This window comes from Neolamprologus brichardi, chromosome 16, assembly GCF_056152115.1.
Source record: "Neolamprologus brichardi isolate AB-2024 chromosome 16, ASM5615211v1, whole genome shotgun sequence".
Classification (NCBI taxonomy): domain Eukaryota; kingdom Metazoa; phylum Chordata; class Actinopteri; order Cichliformes; family Cichlidae; genus Neolamprologus; species Neolamprologus brichardi.
This window is the reverse complement of record NC_142119.1, coordinates 10,667,327-10,686,970: the sequence shown is the minus strand read 5'-3', so window position 1 is coordinate 10,686,970 and position 19,644 is coordinate 10,667,327. Positions and strand designations below refer to the sequence as shown.

General features: G+C 40.2%; 1 protein-coding gene across 3 annotated transcripts in view; it reads right to left on the bottom strand.

Moving 5' to 3' along the window:
• Positions 1-1,074: 1,074 nt before the first annotated feature.
• Positions 1,075-19,644, bottom strand: part of enox1 (ecto-NOX disulfide-thiol exchanger 1) — a 136,053-nt gene continuing 117,483 nt past the window's right edge. For all 3 annotated transcript variants that reach the window (XM_006806412.3, XM_006806413.3, XM_087829746.1), the window contains exons 12-16: positions 15,005-15,112; positions 12,067-12,123; positions 10,961-11,063; positions 4,752-4,837; positions 1,075-3,377 (exon numbers count right to left, since the gene is read on the bottom strand). In XM_006806412.3, coding sequence (XP_006806475.2) covers positions 3,246-3,377; positions 4,752-4,837; positions 10,961-11,063; positions 12,067-12,123; positions 15,005-15,112 — 486 coding nt within the window. In that variant the 3' untranslated portion in view covers positions 1,075-3,245. The remainder of the gene's footprint in view (positions 3,378-4,751; positions 4,838-10,960; positions 11,064-12,066; positions 12,124-15,004; positions 15,113-19,644) is intronic.

The following is a 19,644-nucleotide window of genomic DNA, read 5'->3' as shown; positions in this document are numbered from 1 at the left end:
GTGTCGACGGTTATTTCCTGTTTTAGTTTTAAGCTTAGCTCCTCGTGTGGTCAGGATACTTCTAAATAGTCCAAAAAAAGGCCTCTAACCACCATTTGGTAACCAGAGTGTTACTTATATAGAGCTTTTGTACTCTAGCTGATAACGCTTTCTATATGACCTCAGTGGAAAACACTATGAGGTCAAGGAAAGTTGTGATGGAGAATTTACGGGGAAAAGAGAAGCATGGAGTAAAGAATCCATCTGCAAAATATCACTTCATTACAAAAGGTTGAAATTTTAAAAAGTGGGACGCTAAATACCCTAAAAAATGAAATGAAATGAAACTTGTTTCCTTACTTTTTCCTGCTGGAGTGTGGGAACATTTAGATCCAAAACAAAACAACACAAGAGCAGAGATTACTAATGCAAACTGATCTACAGCAAAGCTTAAATACATAGTTGGTATATAACTCACAATCTGGATTTAGACAGCAGCAAGTGATAAGAAGTATTTTATTGTAGTAACGTGTTCAAACTTAACTTGTATCAGCCTGTTGTTGAAAATTCAAAACGTGGAGCACTCCACTCTTCCACTTCCAAGCCACACTTTTGTGCAACCAGCCAACACAGCCTCTCACTTTAAAGATAGCTCCCCTCCTCAAGCAGGGTTCAGCTGAACATTTCTTCCTGTTAAAAGGGAGTTTTTCCTTCCCCCTGTCACCAAGTGCTTGCTTATTTGGGGGTCATCTGATTGTTGAGGTTTTCGCTCTGTTAATGTAGGGTCTTTACCTCAAAATAAAAAGTGCCTCGGAGAGACTGCTGTTGTGATTTGGTGCTATATAAATAAAACAACTGAATTAAACTGTGTGTTGTTAGTTTGCCCTAAACCTTTGCCACACAATTATCATTATAGACCTTATGTTTGTGTGTGTGTGAGTGAGTGCGCTGTTTTCATTCTTTTTTAGAACTAGATATTTAAATCAGGAGAACGAGTACCCGTAACATTAATGGGAGTGCAATGCTAAATAACATTAGCATTGTATTTTCTACATGTCCAGCTTTGTGGTCTTTAAAAACACTCAGAAATGACAAAAATCATCTTCAGTCCCCAGACGAACATCATGATCTTTTCCCTTTGCTCTAGTCAGAAGGATAATAAATATTTGTCACAGTCATTAACTTTGGATACTATATTTGAAAAAAGTAGCACCACTTAGGTCATGTTTTTTGCTTTTTACCATATTTAATTACAATATGTAATATGGCAGTGGAACATTTCAGTCTGCTGCCTTCTGTGAACAGCTTCTTTACACAATATAATGAAATAAATTAAGCAGAATGACTGAATTACGATCCCTCACATCGGTCTTTGACAAATCAGCAATTTTTCTTTCTTTACTTCCATCATCTTCATGCGTTTTTTCCCAAATATTGTCCTTTCCTTCCTCTAACCCTCCTGTTTCCAGTGTCCGTGTCCTCGTCAGGGAGCACCTAACAGGCCTGGAGTGTTTTTACACTTAGTCACTCAGATTATTTCAAACTCCACATCAGTTTGCCTGTATATTATTATTTTTTCAATTAAAAAATATCTGGCAGTAAGAAATAAATACGAACTCATGTTCACACACCAACCCCAAACTGTCACTCAGTAAACACTAGCATCCAGTAACAATGGAGGCTCACATTATTTACGGTAAATGTATCCAAGGTGTTTTGCGATGGTACCCAGGTGTGAAGTAGCACATGTCTGTTTGAAGATTTTTGGCTTGCTTATTCTCTGATCAGGAGTAGCAAAATCTAGGTCCTTATACTGCACGTAGTCTTCACGGATATAATCACACAGGGTAGTCTGGCCTTAAAACTGTAAACTTCTAGCACTTTATAAGGTACTTTATCACTAATAAGTACAAATGGTCAATTCTAGATCATGTGACACAGACACATGATCTGTTCTAATCACAAATAGAGATTAGAACAGGCCACATGTATTAAAGGTACTGGGCTGCAGTGGTTGGAGTTCCACAGGGTTCTGTGCTGGGATTAGTTTTACTTACATTATCACTATAGTTTGTCTCTTGTCCCATCTCTCTCTGCTCTTTCCCCTCACCATGAATGTATTATTGTTGGGTCTTTACCTTACAATATAAAAAGCATTGATGCTGTGATTTGGCACTGTATAAATAATTTTTTTTATTTAAATTGCTTTTACTTAAAAGAAAAATCTTATTTCAGATACTCCTTTCTGCAGATATACTCTTTTTACAGAATGGGGGATTTACTGTATTCTGTTGGTCTAGCAGAGTAAGTTAGTTGTGCAATGGCCGTCCTTTCATGTAATCTGTGGTGGTCACTGTGCACACAGACTTTTATTCCCTTACTTTAGCCTTAAAAGCAGCAAATCTTCTGAGGCAACACATAATTTGCACCCGAGTATAAATTCTGGGGAAAATCGCTTCCTTGTGGACAAAGTCAGGGAATTGCCTGAAAGCTTGAAAACCCCAAATATGAATATAGAGAAAATGCAACACAAATAATGTTAGATATTGTTTCACCGCCACATTCAGAAAGTAACACAAGATTACAATCAGCTGGCAGTAAAGATTAAATTAAAGGGCTCTGTATGTGTTTTTATTGAATGACAGATTTAGAGTTGGTGTACAAAGTCCTTTCCAAACCAGTAAGAGGAAGTGATCTGTGGTCCCATCATGCCACAGCAAAAACTCCCTTGCACAGCCAGTTCTTGGACCAAGTAGGAGATGATTTATCTGCCAGGGAAATGAGGTTTGGCATCAAATCTTTTAACGTTCAACTTTGGTATAAATTTTTTTTTTTTAAACTCTCTGTCTGTGATGTTTCGGTTGTTGCTGGATTTTTCTGACTCCAAACTGCACCGACAGCAAGACACCCAGGACCATGATTCACTTCAGAGGACAGACAGAGGGTGTGTCTTCAGCGCTGACCAACGATAGTCTATAACGCCCTGTTGCAGTTCACCGTGGTGACAATCTGCAGTGAGGAAAAGAAATGTTATTTCACCTGAACCCAGCATCCAGAGGTGAAATGTCTTTTGGGATTCTAAAAAAAAAATCCGTCGCTTTCACAGTTTCCAGTGTCTGCTTGAGTGAACGTCATCTGTTGTCTACTGCACTGCCGTGTGTCTGAAGAACATGCGCACACACACATGTGAATTAAAGGTCCGAGGCATTGTGCACGTCTGTTCACGTTGGTGTGTCTTCGCAGTGTGTGTGTGCGCCACTCCTGTGTCACGCTGAACTCAGTGTGTCAAAACCGCAGAATTTCCATCTTTTTTCCAGAGTTGCACCGACGCCACTCAGCTCCTGCCTGAACATACTGGGCAGACGGACCATGAGCCGCTCCAGTTCCCCTGCAGATACCTGAACGACGACAGCAGAGAGGAAGAGAAATCAGACTGACACAGAACAAACTACAGGGGCTTTTATTCTTGATTTTCATATCATATTGGATATCACTTTGGTACTTTGGGTCTTATGAAAACACATTAGACCTACCTTGGATTTGCAGGTACAACCTTCACTAGATTAATTAAAAACCAAAGAAAAACCAAAGAAAATCTCTAAATTTTTAGACACATTTTGTTGTTATATGGCAAATCTTTATCATCTGGCAACATCTAGGGCTGTATTATAAAGCTAACACTTAAGTGGCAAAAACCGTAGTTCCTCTATTGACCACTTGAGGCTCCAAAAAAACGTGAACTTTATAGCCTCATCCGTATCTGTTTCTGATTTCTCATGCTCTTTACCTGATGTAGTGCTTTTGAGAGATCATTCCCTAATAACATTTATATTTACAATAATGGTTTACATAGCAGTGGGAAATACATCTGATTACAGTAGATATTTTTTTGAAAGGGCTTTAACTAAATTTAAGGATCTGCTTCCTCCACTGTTATTTTCTTCAGTGTCATATTCCAACACAGAGCCGCTATCTAAACTCAGGATGTCTTTACCTTACAATATAAAGCACCTTGAGGTGACTGTTATCGTAATTTGATGCTATATAAATACGACTGAAATTAATTGAGAAAAGAAATGAATTGAAGTTTTGTGGCATTGTGACAAATGCAGCTTAGCTACCCTAAAGTAACCTGTTGGATAATTATCAGAATCATCTTTTATGTTTCTGTAATGGTTAATTCACTAATATGTGATATGTAAAGTGATATATCTTTAGTCTACGTGATATTTATAATGCAATAATGCAAAAATATAATTTTCACTAACATAATTGAAATGTTTTACATATAAACAAGGAAAAAGCAGTTCTAAAGCACATTATTATTATTTGTTAAGTTGGCAAGTTACAGTTATTTATATACAATTTCTGAAAAATTACTTTTTATATCAATTATTATAGGTGTTATACTAAATTTGTTAAGCATTGTATGTGAGACTGTTGCCGAAGATGAATGAAATGAAAGTAAAACTGCTATGTGTGTGTTCTTTTGTGCCTTAGTATCAGCATGCTGCTTTGTGCTTTTGCTTGATAAAAATATCTAAAAGCACTGACGCACCCATAGGCTTACTCTCGAGCAAAACCCAGAGAACTTCTTAGAAATGGCCAGTCCAATTCTAAGAAAGGTCACATAGATTATGCCTCTGCAATCCCTTGTTTGTTGCTCATGAGTATTTTGTGTATTACATACATTTTCTATGTCACGTGTTCTTTAATAGGGTTTAGTAAGAAATGTAGCTGAATGTTTCATGTTGTTTTTTAATGACATTTACCTTGGAGTCTAGTCTCTGTATGTACGACCACAGATACTCGAGGTTGGCCCCAAATGGATGGACATGGAGGAAGGTCGATATAATGCCTGCGGAGAAGAAGGGCCATTAGATAAACCCGCGGTTCAGTGCAATGAAAATATGAGCATGGCAGCGATCTAACATCTCACTGGCAGAGATGATGAGTAAGTAAATCAAAGGTTAACAAAACTATAGAGAAACATCTAAACCTCAATTAAGGATGGAACAGAAAAACCCCCCCAGCATATTTATATTACACACAATGCATACAAATATTTCAATGAGCATTCATTCTCATTTTCATTTGCAGATTTTACTTTAAATTTGCTCAACATTTGGACAGAAACATTTGTCATTGGATTTCTGAATGCAGTATTTGTGAGGCAAATGTGGTCTTTGAAAACTGCAAGTGTGTATATTTAGTATTTATCATCAGTATTCATGAGTGCTTCAAGAACAGGCACACACACACACACACACACACACACGCACACACACACACACACACACACACACACACGCACGCACACACACACACACACACACACACACACACACACACACACTGAGCTGACAAAGAAGTAAGATCCACTAGAGTGACTATTAGATATAAAGGTTCAGGCTCCAGCAGAGCAGCCAATCTGCATCCTCATGAAATGCTGCACAATAAACAAATGGCAGAGCAGCCCCATAAAAATGCTGGCCAGAGCAGAAACTGCTCTCAACTTGATTACTTCTGAGAGGTCCTGCAAAGGTAGGCAGTCATGCGGAGGGGGGGGGGGGGGGGGGGGGGGGGAAGAGGGAGTGGATGATGGTGGGGGTTGGGTAAGGGTAAAGAAATAGAGTGGCGTCCCCTGGAGGATCCAGCACAGCCAATATTTATTTCCTTGATTTATGTGGCGAGACGCTTGCAATTACAGACGGGCCTAATTCAATTTCTTCCACCAGGCCTGCTCACATGGAACAGTGCCACAGAGAACTGTAGGCTGAAGGAGGGGCAGGGATGTGGGTGCACTAAAAAAGGAAGTTAAATTTCAAGCTTGCACCAAGGAAAGTGAACTCTAACTTAGAAAAAACCTACATAATTGACGAATGCAGTATGAAATTTGGGTCTAGGCTATTTCAATTGCAGGTTCAGATAAGTTTTATAATATTTACTCTGGATCCAAGTTATTTTTCAGGAAGACACCTGGTAACAGTACTGTCACGATATACAAGTGGTACAAATCTTTGTCTTCTTGTTTTAAAAGTAGCGCACCAAAAAATAAAAAACCTGTTACTTCTTTAGATGAGTTAAATGAGTTAAAATGAACAAATCCAAACTACAACTGAGATATTTTCTACATGTATAAGATAGGGTTTACTGCTGATAACAGGAGACAAGCATACAAAGGAAAGTTTAGGAGTGGTTGGAGAAATTGGTGAAACTACAACATGTATGTGCGTGGTTCGTGGTGCAGCTGCAGAGGAGGCTGACACACCAGAGCTCCATCGGCTCATCATGCCTCCCCTGTATTGAAAGTGCCGGGACCTGAGGTGGTTGTTGTTGTGTGTAGGATGCAGCTGAAAAGCCTTCACAAAGCCCCACATTCAACTCTATTGAAAAATTTGTGGACAACGCTTAAAAGCTGGATTCATGGCAGGAAAGCAGCTAATTTAAACACACTCAATTCTGCCAAGAGTGGACAAAAAAAAACTGTTCAAGAAATCATTAAAAGCTCAAAATTAGTGACATTCATGATGAGTGCTTGAAAACTTTTGACCATCGTATAGTTTCTACAGACAACACAAAAGGTAAGAAAAAACTATTTTTCTGTGTATGACCTCTTATTCAAAAGAAAGGGAGTCTTAAAATGGTTCGAATGTTTAGTGTGAGGCTTGGCATTTCAAATAGTCCAGGACTAATTTATGAATCATGGCAATTTGTGGCTTCTGCATCTGTGTCTGCAGACAGTGATTCAAGCAGTGGACACAAACTTGAATACATGCTACAACTGAGTGTGTGTGTATCGAAATGTTCCACAAATGTGCAAAAGAAAGCATGCTGGCAAACCTTCTGATGGCTAAAAAAGCTCCTTTGTTTATCGTGTTTGGTTGGGCTATTTGAACAAGTCAATAGCAGAAAACAATCTGTGCAGCCACACAGCAATAACTGAGCCATAGATGTGGAACACAGTAACATCACGACTCAGCGCATACAGTCTGTATGAAATGAGCATCCAATTTATACTTTTACGTGTGCACTCAGACTCTTGATGACCGCTTGCAGACGTGCAAATGCAACAAACATACCATCTAAACTTACTTATCATAGTATTAAGAGTTGCATGTTACTTAGCAGTAATTGTGCAGCCTACCTCTGTCTGTCCCTTGTACAAATAAGACACCTTGCACACACACACACACACACACACACACACACTTTCATACCCTGACCCACAGATCATTAAAAAAATTATATCAAATATATGATAATAAAATAATTAATATAATATTGGATCTATTATATTTGTACTGTCAAAATGAAATGACATTAGTCTCATGAGCTACATTAGCAAAACTAGTTTACTGGCAACCGTTTGCTAAAAGGACTCAGCCCATGGCTGTGGTGTCTCTCAGTCTCTGATGCATCACATGCCAAAAAAGGTCTCAGTTTTCTCCGGTAAAAGTAGAACAAAAAATATTAAATAAAGATTTCTATTTCTATTCTGTAAAACAACACTGTGCCCAATGTCTGTAGCTGCTACTGTCACGGCTGCTAGGTGCAGGGAGCAGCATTTGGTAAACTAGACCGTCCAACACTTCCAGCCTTCGAAGGACAGCCTATGCAGCACCTTTATGGGGACACACGTAAGGTCTTCGGGTTCACCTTAGCTAGCTAAACTAGACACAAGTCACTTCTAGTTCTAAAAAAACAAGACAGCGGTAGCAACAATGCTAAACTCAAGGCTAAATTAATTCATTAATTAAAAAGAGTTTTGTCAGAGTCAGGGGACTTCATAATCTACAGTCCTTCTACATAGAAGCCTTGCAACTGAGCAGCCATCTTGAGCTCTACTGGGTCAGCTACTTTGAACGTTATATAAATGAACTTCAGGTCCATTGGTCACTCATACAGAAAGATTGCACATATAGAATCTGACTTTGCAATTCTCCTGTAGATTTGAATTGTAGATTCTTTGTGTCTCTCCCGCAATGCCTCTGCTATATTCCACTTAACCCACTTAACTCAAGTTAGTCAGAAAGCCAGTCAATGTGGAAGCATTCTCCCTGCAAGGCTCACCTGGTGACCTCCTATGCTGAAAGGCTGCACAGACCTGTGCTTGATTCTGCCCGGGACCATTAACTGTGTGTGACTCTCCCGACTTTACTGTCTACCCTATCCAGTAAAGGCAAATATGCCCAAGAATCATAAAACAGGGAGAATAGGTAGCATAACATTTCAAAATACTTCCACTCAGTACTTTGATATGCAAATTAAAATGCTAAATGTAAATTCTATTGTCTTATTTGATTTTACTGTGTGAGAAAATGGGCAACGTGCCTTTAAAAATGTGTTTGTTTGATGAAAATCTCCCAGCAGCAGCAGCAGCAGCAAGGGAGGAAGACAGAGAGCTGTGCCTCCTCGCTCCTTCATATTTGGATTTTCTTGGCGCCACTAAGAGAGATAAATGTGCTGCTGTTCCTCCCGCTCTGCTCTGCTGTGGACAAATACAGATCGTCCTGTGCTTTTCTCCACGCTGCTGCATGGTCTGTGGTAACACGAGGCTTTACAGAGGGAAACAAAGGCAGCAGAAATGAATTGAGTCCAGCTGCTGTATGGGGGCCCAACACAGAGTGAAATCCACGTCTCTGATTTTAGAAGAAGATAGAAACAGAAAGGAGCCACAGCAGGCTTTAGGCACTTTGTTTTTCTGTCTCTCCTGCAGAAGAAGGTTTGAGAGCTCTCCAAACTCTCAGACAGCAGACGCTATGTTTACGCCTAACACGGCAGCGGTGGTATGAGCTGAGATGAGTTAAGTGTCAAGCACTCTTGTGCACTCACGCTCAGTTATCTTTAATGCTCCGCTACCGAATACTCTCAGAACCGTGCTGTGCGCTGAACTTACAAAGTAATCAGGGTGCTGCTGTCCACACGTGTAGCTTGAATGAGCGTCACGGCCTGCACAGTCTCTCTGGAAATTAAATTAGCCATGAAAGCTGTCAGTAAGTTCCAGTCAAAGACATTCATAATCCATCTATGCATATAATCCACCTTGAGCTGTGTACTGGGAGAGTTTCTTGGAATGAGCAGAGGCTGGAAACAAATCACTCCGAGCAAGAATCAGCGCTCTCACACGTTCACCTCTGCTCACACAGCAGCCAAATTAGATTTACATCTTTCCTGGACTGAAAAGAGCCGAGGAGAAGACCGAGACCTAACTGCTCTGTGGGTAAAACGTTTTTTTATACCGGTGATTTCCACTGATAATGTAATGGAGAGGTAAGCAAGCTTTCATTTTGTTCCTTTCGTATGCCAGCTGAAATAACAAGAAGAAGGATATGGAAAAACTTCAGGTTATAATATACACTGGAGATTAATTTTCTGACTGAAATCTCTCTTTTCCTTCCGCTGTCCAGCCTCTGCAGAGCAGAAGCCTCACGATCTGAGGTGAGAAAGAGTAAAAGATTAAGCAGTGAGTGCTTTAAAACCTTTTTGGCCACAGTTTTGCCTGTTGGGTACAACAGGACCATACTGTCAATGAACGTCTGCGTTATTCCTGAAACTTTGCTGGAACAAATAATTTTAAAAAACCCCCACAGATTTCAACCAAAAAATCAAAAGGGGTTTTATTTCAGTGTCGTCTCCTCCATACCTCAATGCACTCTGTCACTTTGTACGCCACAACGTGTGCACATCTGTACACTTATAATATCGGTAACATCCCAGAAACATTAGTGGTAACACTTGTGTCCTTTTATATTTATGTTTATATTTATATATTAATATCTCTTTTTCTATACTTTATTTTATAGATAGCTTTATTGTCTGTTGTATCTATTGTCTGCTGCTATCACAAATCAATTTCTGGGATTAACAAAGTTTCTCTGATTCCAATACAAAAACTTAATGTGAAGGAGCTGCATCAGATAGAACAGAACATTTTCCTTGATGAAAAAGCTCTGCACATAAATATGTACCCGAATTCGTTTTTGTGCGTGACTCAGATCCTTTAAAAAGCACAACAGAAGTATAAAATCCCACAAAATGGCCAAAATACTACCTGTGGAGTTAGAACTGAGACAGACTCATATTGTAACCTCAGAAGTGTCAGCTGAGACACCAACTAGTTTATTTAATAAAATACTGGGAGCTACAAGAGATACCCGTCAGCCTCCTAGCAGACATATCTATGGTATCAAAATCCTACATCTCCATGTTATCCAAGTTATCACATTCACAAGATTTTCAGATTGACCACTGATGGCTGACATTACGGTCAAAGTCACTGAAATTCAAACTTGTCCAAGATTAGTATTAGATACACCGATGGTATCAATTTGAAGTTCCTATGATTGCATTCACATATTTAGGGATCTATATATACAATAATACACATACAATAATACAATACTAGAGTATACTATATCATACTATGCTACATATAGGGAGACTACACTAGATTAGCTTTTCCCAACCACTGTGCCGTGAGAAATGATCAGGTGTGCTGTGGAAGACTGGCTCCACCTGATTAGTACTCTAAGCGATCAGCGTGAGTAACTAGAAGAACAATTACATTCTCTTCCACTAGAGGCCAGTACAACTACTTGATCTAATTAAATAGGTTGCCAACTGCCAGTAAAACAGAAGAAGACAAAGAAGAAATTGCATAACAGTCATACTGTGAGACAATGCAGCGTGTATAGCAATAGCATGAGCGGTGGTCAGAAGAAAGCAAAAAAGGTACACTTGGGACAAACTGAACCAATTCTATGCTTGAACCAAACCTGTGCTTGAACCAATGAACCAAACCTGTGCTTGAACCAAACCTATGCTTGGTGCGTGAGGAAAAATGATCAACATGCTTTTTGTGCCATTTTCGTTTGTTGGTATAACTATACTTGAGTGATTTTTTCAAACTTAGACCAGTGCGTTTCAGCCATGTGTTATATAGCTAAACTGACAGCCAGTAATAGTAAGAAGCATTTACCAAGAAGCAGAGCCTCTTTTTCTGAAGTGATGACTCCTCTTGTGATAAGCTCAGTCCTCCGGTCTCTGCTGTGGTACAGAGAAGGAACACACCCGTTGATCCCCTGTGAAAACACATGTGTATGACAAAAGAGCCAAAACATAAGGGTACAAATACATTTTAACTACCAATTACTACATGAAGCTGATAACAGAGGGCTGGGAAACACCCGGAAATGAGTTAGCATTTTGCATTTGTGTTGTGTCCAGAACTGAATGTGTTTTGTTGAATAGTTTTTGGCGCGGTATTAACAATTACGCATTTGCAAGGGGCAAACTGAGAGAACAGAAGCTGCTGGGTGGCCCAACGTTTTCCCATATGCCTTTATGCTTTCAAAAAATATCTAAATCATTTATCCTAAATCAGTTCATATATTCTACATTAATCCAAAAAGCACGAGGAACAATGCCACCGGCTTTCTGTTGAAACATTTGTTGGATCTCATTGAAATCAGCACTATATATTTGCGTGATACGGGTGCTGCATGCACTTCAACACGCAAAGAGCAGACAAAACCCAAGCAAAACCTCATCATTTAATAAAAGGCATCACAGTGTTGCACTCAGGAAGGCCAGATTTTCAGATAACAGTACAGTGAATGCAGATCGACTCAGAGTAGCATGATACAAATGTCTGTGTCCTCCTGACTTCAATCAGTGTGCACTTCAGCAGCTTTGAGGCTAATAGTCCATCTCCCATGACATGTGCAGTATACAGACACTGTGTGTAAATGTGTACATACTGGGTCACTGAGAAGCAACAAAGTGCTGTGAGAGACAGCTGAGGACCAAAATAACAGACATGCTCTTCCTGTAACCTCTCCTGATTTCACTCGTGTTTCACTCTCATCAACTGTTTCCTTTGTTTGGGTCTTTAAAAAATTCAAGTTTTTTAAAAAAGTGTGCTGATATTGTGTGAATCACAAACACAAACATCAAATCTCTACTTTTCAAACTCTTGAACGGGGCCATGTTTGGCTTGAAAACCTGACGAAAATGTTGTTTTTAAAAAACAAAAAAACAAAATCTTTTCTGCCAGTTGACTTCAGCTCAGGCTTCAATTTTTACCTTTTCATGGAGCTCGCCGTTGGTCCCTTCCACAGTCTCCCCATTACTGCTCAGCAGCTGCAGAGACACACAGAGAGAAAACAGAAAGTGTTTGATGACTCGCAGTGAAACTCAGAGTTTGAAGAAAAAACATTTGTAACAAAGAGTCTGTTTTTTCTGCTCTTTTATAGATGGGTCTGTTAGAAGGACAGGCTGAAAATGTGCAGACTGTGAGACTATTGTATGGATACTCTGAAGAAACACTGTGCTGATAGCTGTTTGAGAATTATAAATGTATTTATCGTGCACAAATAGACACATGGCAAACTGGTCATTAGGCGTTATGGAAGGCTTTACAGAGAGCTGCCACAGAGACTTGGCCGATGTTTCCTCTCATCTAACTCCCTCCTCTTCCCACGTTCTTCTAACTTTATCATCCAGAAAGTAACCCACTCAGCAGTGGACTGTTAAATGGGCTAGATAAGTACAAAAGCTAAAAAAAAAAACCTCAGAGAAAATAAGTAAACATTTTAAAAGGGGGCATTTAAATTGACCGTAATAAGTAGCGACAGATGAAAAACAGCGATATGGAGCAGACTGTGGTCCCCAGTTTCCAGCAAAGACCAGTAAAAGAAGTTGAAGGTAGCGATTTACACCCACAATCATCTGTTATTAATACAGTCCTGGATTTGAAACCTTTTGTTTTCTAAGTATAAAATATGACTAAAGACACTTCTACATCCCCATCGCCATCGTATCTGCCTCCTCCAAACACGCAACATAACCTACAGCTGCTTCGACTCTGCGCTGCCAGTTATCCATCACAGAGCACTCATCAGCAGAGCCCGGCAACCTTCTTCTCATTACTGCAGGCAAAACCGCACAATGACGGCGTGAGCTCTCTTACCTTCAGCCAGCTGTTTTTACTCAACAGTTTCTGGGCAAAAGTCAGTCATGTTTTGGAGATTTGACGCTCTAAAAGGGACACAACTCATTTGCATGGGAAAAGCATGTGAGGATAATGTGGGCTAGGTGATTAATTTGCAGTTTGTGTGAGTCCAGCATAATGTCTGTGCAAGAGATATGCAGTGTAAACAAAGTATCTCCCAAAAACTGCATTAACCATGCAGCTGCCACTGTTTCAGACTCTTCCTGCTCCTCGTGTCAACTCTGAAGAGGTTTGGGCAATCCAGGCTGTCACTGCAAGGCAAGTTCCTCAGGTATGAAGCACCTGAAGCACCTACTTCATTTGGATTGTCTCAAAGACTTCCCCCACAAAAGCTCCTGTGGTATACAGGTGCGAGCTGAAGTACAGATGAGCCTGGCAGCTGATTTACGTGCTGTTACCTCCGACCGGGCTTGTTCACCTCTGCCTACAGACTGGATTCATCTATGTGAAGCGTCTGTAAAACTTGGCAGTGAAATCACTACATAAAAAGTGTGTCTCCTCCTCCCCCAGGCCTCCTCTGTTCCCCCTGACAGCCCTTTTATTCCTGCAGAATGTATGCATCTATGAAGTCTTAGGTCAGCCTGCAGTAATGTTGCTGTGGGATGTGGCAAAGAACCAGCAGATAGCCAAAATAAAATTTGTTTGTCTATACATACACTGCTCAAAAAATTTAAAGAAACACAGGTCAGGTGAGTGTGGGGGTCAGTCAAGCCAACAGTCAGAAAAGATGAGGCGAGAACATGAAAGCAGCTGATTCGATGCCACCACAGATCCGATTGAGTTTCTTTGGTCATTCATAGTTCATCCTTCTTGTGAGTACCAAATAAACATTTTTGTGTTTCTGGAGATGTTTCAAATAAGTTGAAGCAGCCACAACAATCTGGTATTACTGGCTCAGCCTTACACCTCCCCATATGTCAGACTGTTGACCTTGACATATACTGTTGCTATGAGATGAGAGTGAAAGTGAAACTGACTGAAGTCCAGTTCTCAAAACCTCAAGACGTTACACTTGTAATGCTGTGGTTTCACATATATGTCCAAACAGAACTGCTGTGAGAGGGAATTATTGTGAAGGGGTGAGCGAGGCAGTGGTGTGAAGGTGCACCTGCCCCACTAAAGGTGAAGCATCATTAACTCCAGCGTTGTGTGCTCTGTGTAACATTCAGGAGTCCCACGGTTCAGTTCTTCGGTGTTTGTTGTGAGCTGTCAATGCTTAGCTAGCAGATAACAGTTAGTAAGTACACTAAAGTGAAAGGCCTTTAGCAAAGGAATAAATACTGTAACGTTACTTTCGCTGTAAATAAATAAATAAATAGATATTTATAATTTCTAATAGGTAATACGCAGAGAGTATTTTGCAGTTTCTAACACTTGGTCCGCAGGTATTTATAAACCACACACATGCCATCTTGGCCAGTCACCTCTCAGCTTGAGACCGCAGAATAACATCCTGGCGGGGCTGTTGCCATAGCAGCACTCATGTCCTTCCAACCCCCTTCATCCCCTCCATGAATTTGAGCGTCTGTGTGTGTTGCAGCATGCTTTTTCAGTATACCGCACATGAAAGAGCCACAACAGAGAGACTGGAAAATGCACTTCATGAGAACATGAAGACTGAACGCTACAGCGGTGTTCTTGCTGTATTACTGCTGTGTTCTGTGTGAAATACTTGATTTAGAAAAGTGTGAAGCAGTCAAAGGACTTAATGGCATTAAGCCTGAAAAAGACAAACATGTCTGGTCATTGCTATGTAGACACAGGGCTGACTATAAGGATTCCAAACAAAAGGAATCCAGTCAAGCGTAACAGAGTTGTTCATTATCTCTTTATGTCCCTGGAATGTCTTACTACTTTATTTTCTAAAAATTACTTTAACTGCAGCCCTGATTAAGATAAGGAGAAGAGGGAGGATGGATGAATGGATGGATGGATGGATGGATGGATGGATGGATGACTACTTTAAATTTGGTTGCCAGTAATGGAGGGTGAATACTAATTGGGGCACACCTTGTCTCTGAGGCTGAGTACCTCCCCCTCCAGGTAGCGGTGCTCCTCTCTTGCCTGCTCCAGCTCAGTTTCCTTGCTCGATAGCTTCTCTTGCAGGTTCAGAAGTTGCTGGAAGACAAGCACAGATACACATTTAACTTAACAATATCAATTTAATAATCACAGGTACCTCCCAGGTACCTCTAAATAACAAGATTTGACACCGCAATATATATTGGGGCTGATATATATTGCGGTGTCAAATCTTGTTATTTAGAGGTACCGGGGAAGTCATCAAATGTCATCTTTATGGGAGAAAAAGTTAATGGGAAACTTTAAGTTCAAGGGGTCTGAGTGCCTACAAAGCACCTGGCTCTCACATTTCCAACTGAGTTGCAGCTGCGCAGCTCAAAATGCAGTGGTCAAACATAAGGCCCAGGGGCCAGAATCACCCTGTTAAAGAACAGACGCTGCTGGAAAATGTAATGGAAACCATCAATTTTGGACTTTTAAATATTTAAAAAAAAAAAAAAAAGTGATTATTGAATTTTCTGTTGCATAATTACAGTGCAGTCTGGCCAATGAGATACCAGAGCGCTTTCTGTAGCTTTTTACATTTATGTCTTACAGTTTAAGCCCAAAGCTGACAGACGCCTTTCATTTACCACAGCAGGATCTCTTTATCGTGTAGAAATATTGAGACATACTGTTGAAATTGCACTGCTTGTTTTTACATCAATATATCTCAGGGATAAAAATGTGCAGTTAAAGTTCTTTACACTGACAGAGGGGGGAGTTTTACTGGTCAAAGTTCGCTTTATGTGGCCCCCAGTGAAAAATGAATTGACATCCCTGCTATGGAGTAAATTTCTGGCTTCTGTGAGGCGACTGCTGTTGTTATTTGGCGCCATGTAAATAAACCTGAAAACTAAAACTGGCATCAGGACATATTTAGATATGCAGTCTTACTGCAGGAGAAACTGTTTTGTGACTTTGCTGTTCACAGCTCTGCATTTCCAGGATGACTTTAGAGAGTTTCAGGTTAACATTAGCTTGTTTTTCAGTTGCTGAAGGTTTGCTGGTTAAAGTCATTAATTTGAACATGGAGGAAAAAGGAAATGATGTTTACTTCTACTAAATAAAAGAAAGCCAAGATGCCAAGAAGCTGTAGGACGTCTTGCTTCATGTCTTAGAAGATGAGAAAACAGAACTTTGACTTGAGGCTGCAGCTGTCAGTGAGTGCTGTGAGAGGTTTTTATCTGCCTGCTCCCTTTACCTACACTCAACACTTTGTCATCTTATTATTCTCCTAGTGCTGAAGCCACTTTTATTCTGATTTTAGTCTTTTTATCACAATAAGATGTTTATTATTTAAATGAACTGACTGTTTCATTCATCGTGTGCGCGTTCATATTTTTTGCATGATGCGATGTCATCTTAACGCTGTGATGAAGTATATGAAGCAAAGCACTGATTTTGTTTGTCACAGCTGATCATCTGCACTGAGGGGGAATAAAAAAACAACGCCGCATGACAAATGAGAAGCGATAGCAGTGTGAGTTTCCCCTCACACTATTAAGAAGTCAAGTAAGCAGCACGTTTACAATGAGCCAGCAGGGCAGTGTGTGGGTGTGTGTCTATATGATGGTGGTTGTCTCCAATGTGCCTCATTTTATCAGCGCTGTCAGTTTAGATTGAGAAAGACAGGAAGTCAAGTTAAATCAGGCTAACTCGTGGCAAACGAGCTGCGTGCTCTGACACAGCTCACTGTGCTCCATGAAAAAAGTAGAGTGAGGAATAGTGGGAGAACTCAGCAGAGGAAAACACTGTTTGGTTGTTGGTTTTTCTGTGTTTGCTTGTGTATGCTACGCTTCCTGCTCTTTTCTGATCAAAACAAAAAAAATGCTTTCTTGCAAACACTAAAAAGACTTGAGCTCATGGGTTTCATTATTCAAGTCATTTTTAAAGACACATTCCTCAGATTTTACAAAAGTAGCTGGTCTGTATCAGCTGAATTCTGGAGAAGAAGAAAAAAAAAAGATGTGCCCACTTTTTTCTCCCAGTGGCCCAAATCCTCTTCTGTAGCTGCTCCTTTAAAGGTCACAACAGTGGTTAATCCGCATCCATCTCACCCTATCCTGAGCATCCTCCTTTGTCACCCTCCACCAGCTCCATCTTCAGCATCCTTTGGCCAGAATATCTAGCACCCCTCCTCTGCTCATGTCCAAACCATCTCAGCCTTGAGTCCCTGACTTTGTTTCCATACTTAAGCTGTCCTTCTGATGTACTCACTTCTAATCCTGTCCCACAATGAAAATCTTAACATTTTTAATTCTGCGTCCTGCATTTTTTAGTCAGTGCCATCATCTCCAGAGCATACATCAGAGGTCCCCAATCCCAGTCCACGAGGGCCGGTGTCCCTGCAGGTTTTAGATGTGTCCTTGATCCATCACAGCTGATTTAAATGGATAAATTACCTTCTCAACATGTCTTGAAGTTCTCCAGTTGCCTGGCCATGTGATTCAGGTGTGTTGACCCAGGGTGAGATCTAAAACCTGCAGGGACACCGGCCCTCGTGGACTGGGATTGGGGATCCCTGGCATACATCATAACAGATCTAACTACAATCTGCTAAACCAGGGGTGTTGAACTCCAGGCCTCGAAAGCCGGTATCCTGCAGGTTTTAGATATCAACACACCTGAATCACATGATTAGCTCATTACCAGGCCTCTGGAGAACTTCAAGACATGTTGAGAAGGTAATCTGGCATTTAAATCAGCTGTGATGGATCACAGCTTGGAGTTCGACACCTTTGTACAGCCTCTCTTCTACTCTCCTGTTGTCCGATGCTTTGGATGGTTGACCCCAGGTCAAGCTTCACTACCATCTAGTCCTTGCACTGTTATACCTATCTGTGTTAAGATTCCTCTGAAATCTTAACCCCCCCCCCCCCCCCCCCCCAAAAAAAAAAACAAATCCCTATACCCATTTATTGAATCAATCATTATTTTAGCAAAACCTTATATGATTTATTTACTGTTTTTATAAAACAATAAACATGCTTTCAACGTTGATGCCTAACAGTAATCACAGTTGGCAGAAGTTAAACATGGTTAGAGAGCAGATGTAACTCATAATTGTTTGCACTTGTTGGATAATGATGTGATTGTATGCTGGTTCAGAGTGTACAGCCAGGAAGGGCTGATGTGGATGGAAACAATGTGAGAGGCAGAGGAGGAAGACTGCACATAAAAGGTGTTGGAAGAGAAGGCAAAGGAGGAGGTGGAAGGGGACGAGCAGGAGCAAACATTTCAGATGAAATTTGAGGAACTGAATCAAGGATTTTTTTTAACTACTTGCAATTTCTTTGGAATTTGAAAGCAATCACACGAGGGAGGTTATCGAGTTAAATGTCAACACTGTTTACAAACTATTTTGATGGAGAAGTTAACGAATGTTAAGTAGTTTTATTAGCTGTAAAGGCTGCTCGTGCGATCTGAACAGTTTGGTTGCAAACACAGAAAAAGCTTTGATGTGCATATTTGCAGCATTTTGGGATTATAGCTTGAAAATTGGGCTTTGAGAAACATGTGGAAAGTTTTCAGCAAATGTGTCATAGCAATGATGAAAAACTGCGAGAGAGCCCTAGAGAGACTATTAAATATCCTAAATAGCTTAATAAGACGCTAAAAAACTAGATACAAAGTTAGCTGCAATCATTCACTTTATCTTAAAGGAAGGATTTTAGGGGCTATCCCAGCTGTCATACGCTGTCTTTGGACTTTGGGAGAAAGCCAGAGTACCTGGACAAAACCCAGACAGGCACGGGAAGAGCAGACTCAAACCCGGGACCGCCGCACCACTGTGGTTTCTCCCAAAAGCAGAATTCAAGTAAAATATCATCTAAAATCCGTATTTGCCAATTATCAAGAGGATCTGTAACCTGTAACTACTCAAATTAAGAAAAGCAGTTTTGTTAGTAAGAAAATAAATTGTTTATCTGCCTAACGAATAGTTTCCTTCTTTTTTCTTAAAAAATACAAATAGAGAGCATCTGCCCCAGAGGCCTGTTTTAGAAGGTTGCCGTGGAACATTTAATGAAGAATCTGCAGCAGCAGCAGCGAGAGTAACACAAACTGTTCTCTTCAGTTCTGCTGCATCAAAATTCATTGTAGAGAAATTTTTAGAACAGGTTCAGCAGCACCAGTGTTCATTTCTTCATTATTATAGGCCATTATTCATTCACTAATTTACAGTATTGATTAAGCAGAAGTGAAATTGGGAATCACTCTGACCTGGTGATGGTAACAAGAAACCATTATGGCCAACACTGTTTACTTTGTCCTCGTGGTTGTGGAGGTCTTAATGATTGAACACGGGGATGCTCCTCTGTTTGTTTTTATAAACAGCCTAAGGTTTAAGCAGCGAATACATTTTAATGTTTTCAATTTAGAGCAAACGTCTTCCAATAGAAGGCATAAAAAAGATATTTAAAAGCAAAACTGAACAGCCATAAATGGCAGATTACATATTATTGCAATAATTTTCATGAAAGGTGTGACTCAAAGTTATGTAAAGTTTGACTATCAGCAGAGATCAGAGGGATTTCCTAAGCTAAAAGTACGATTAAAAGGATTATAGTCACTTCTGAGAACCATGA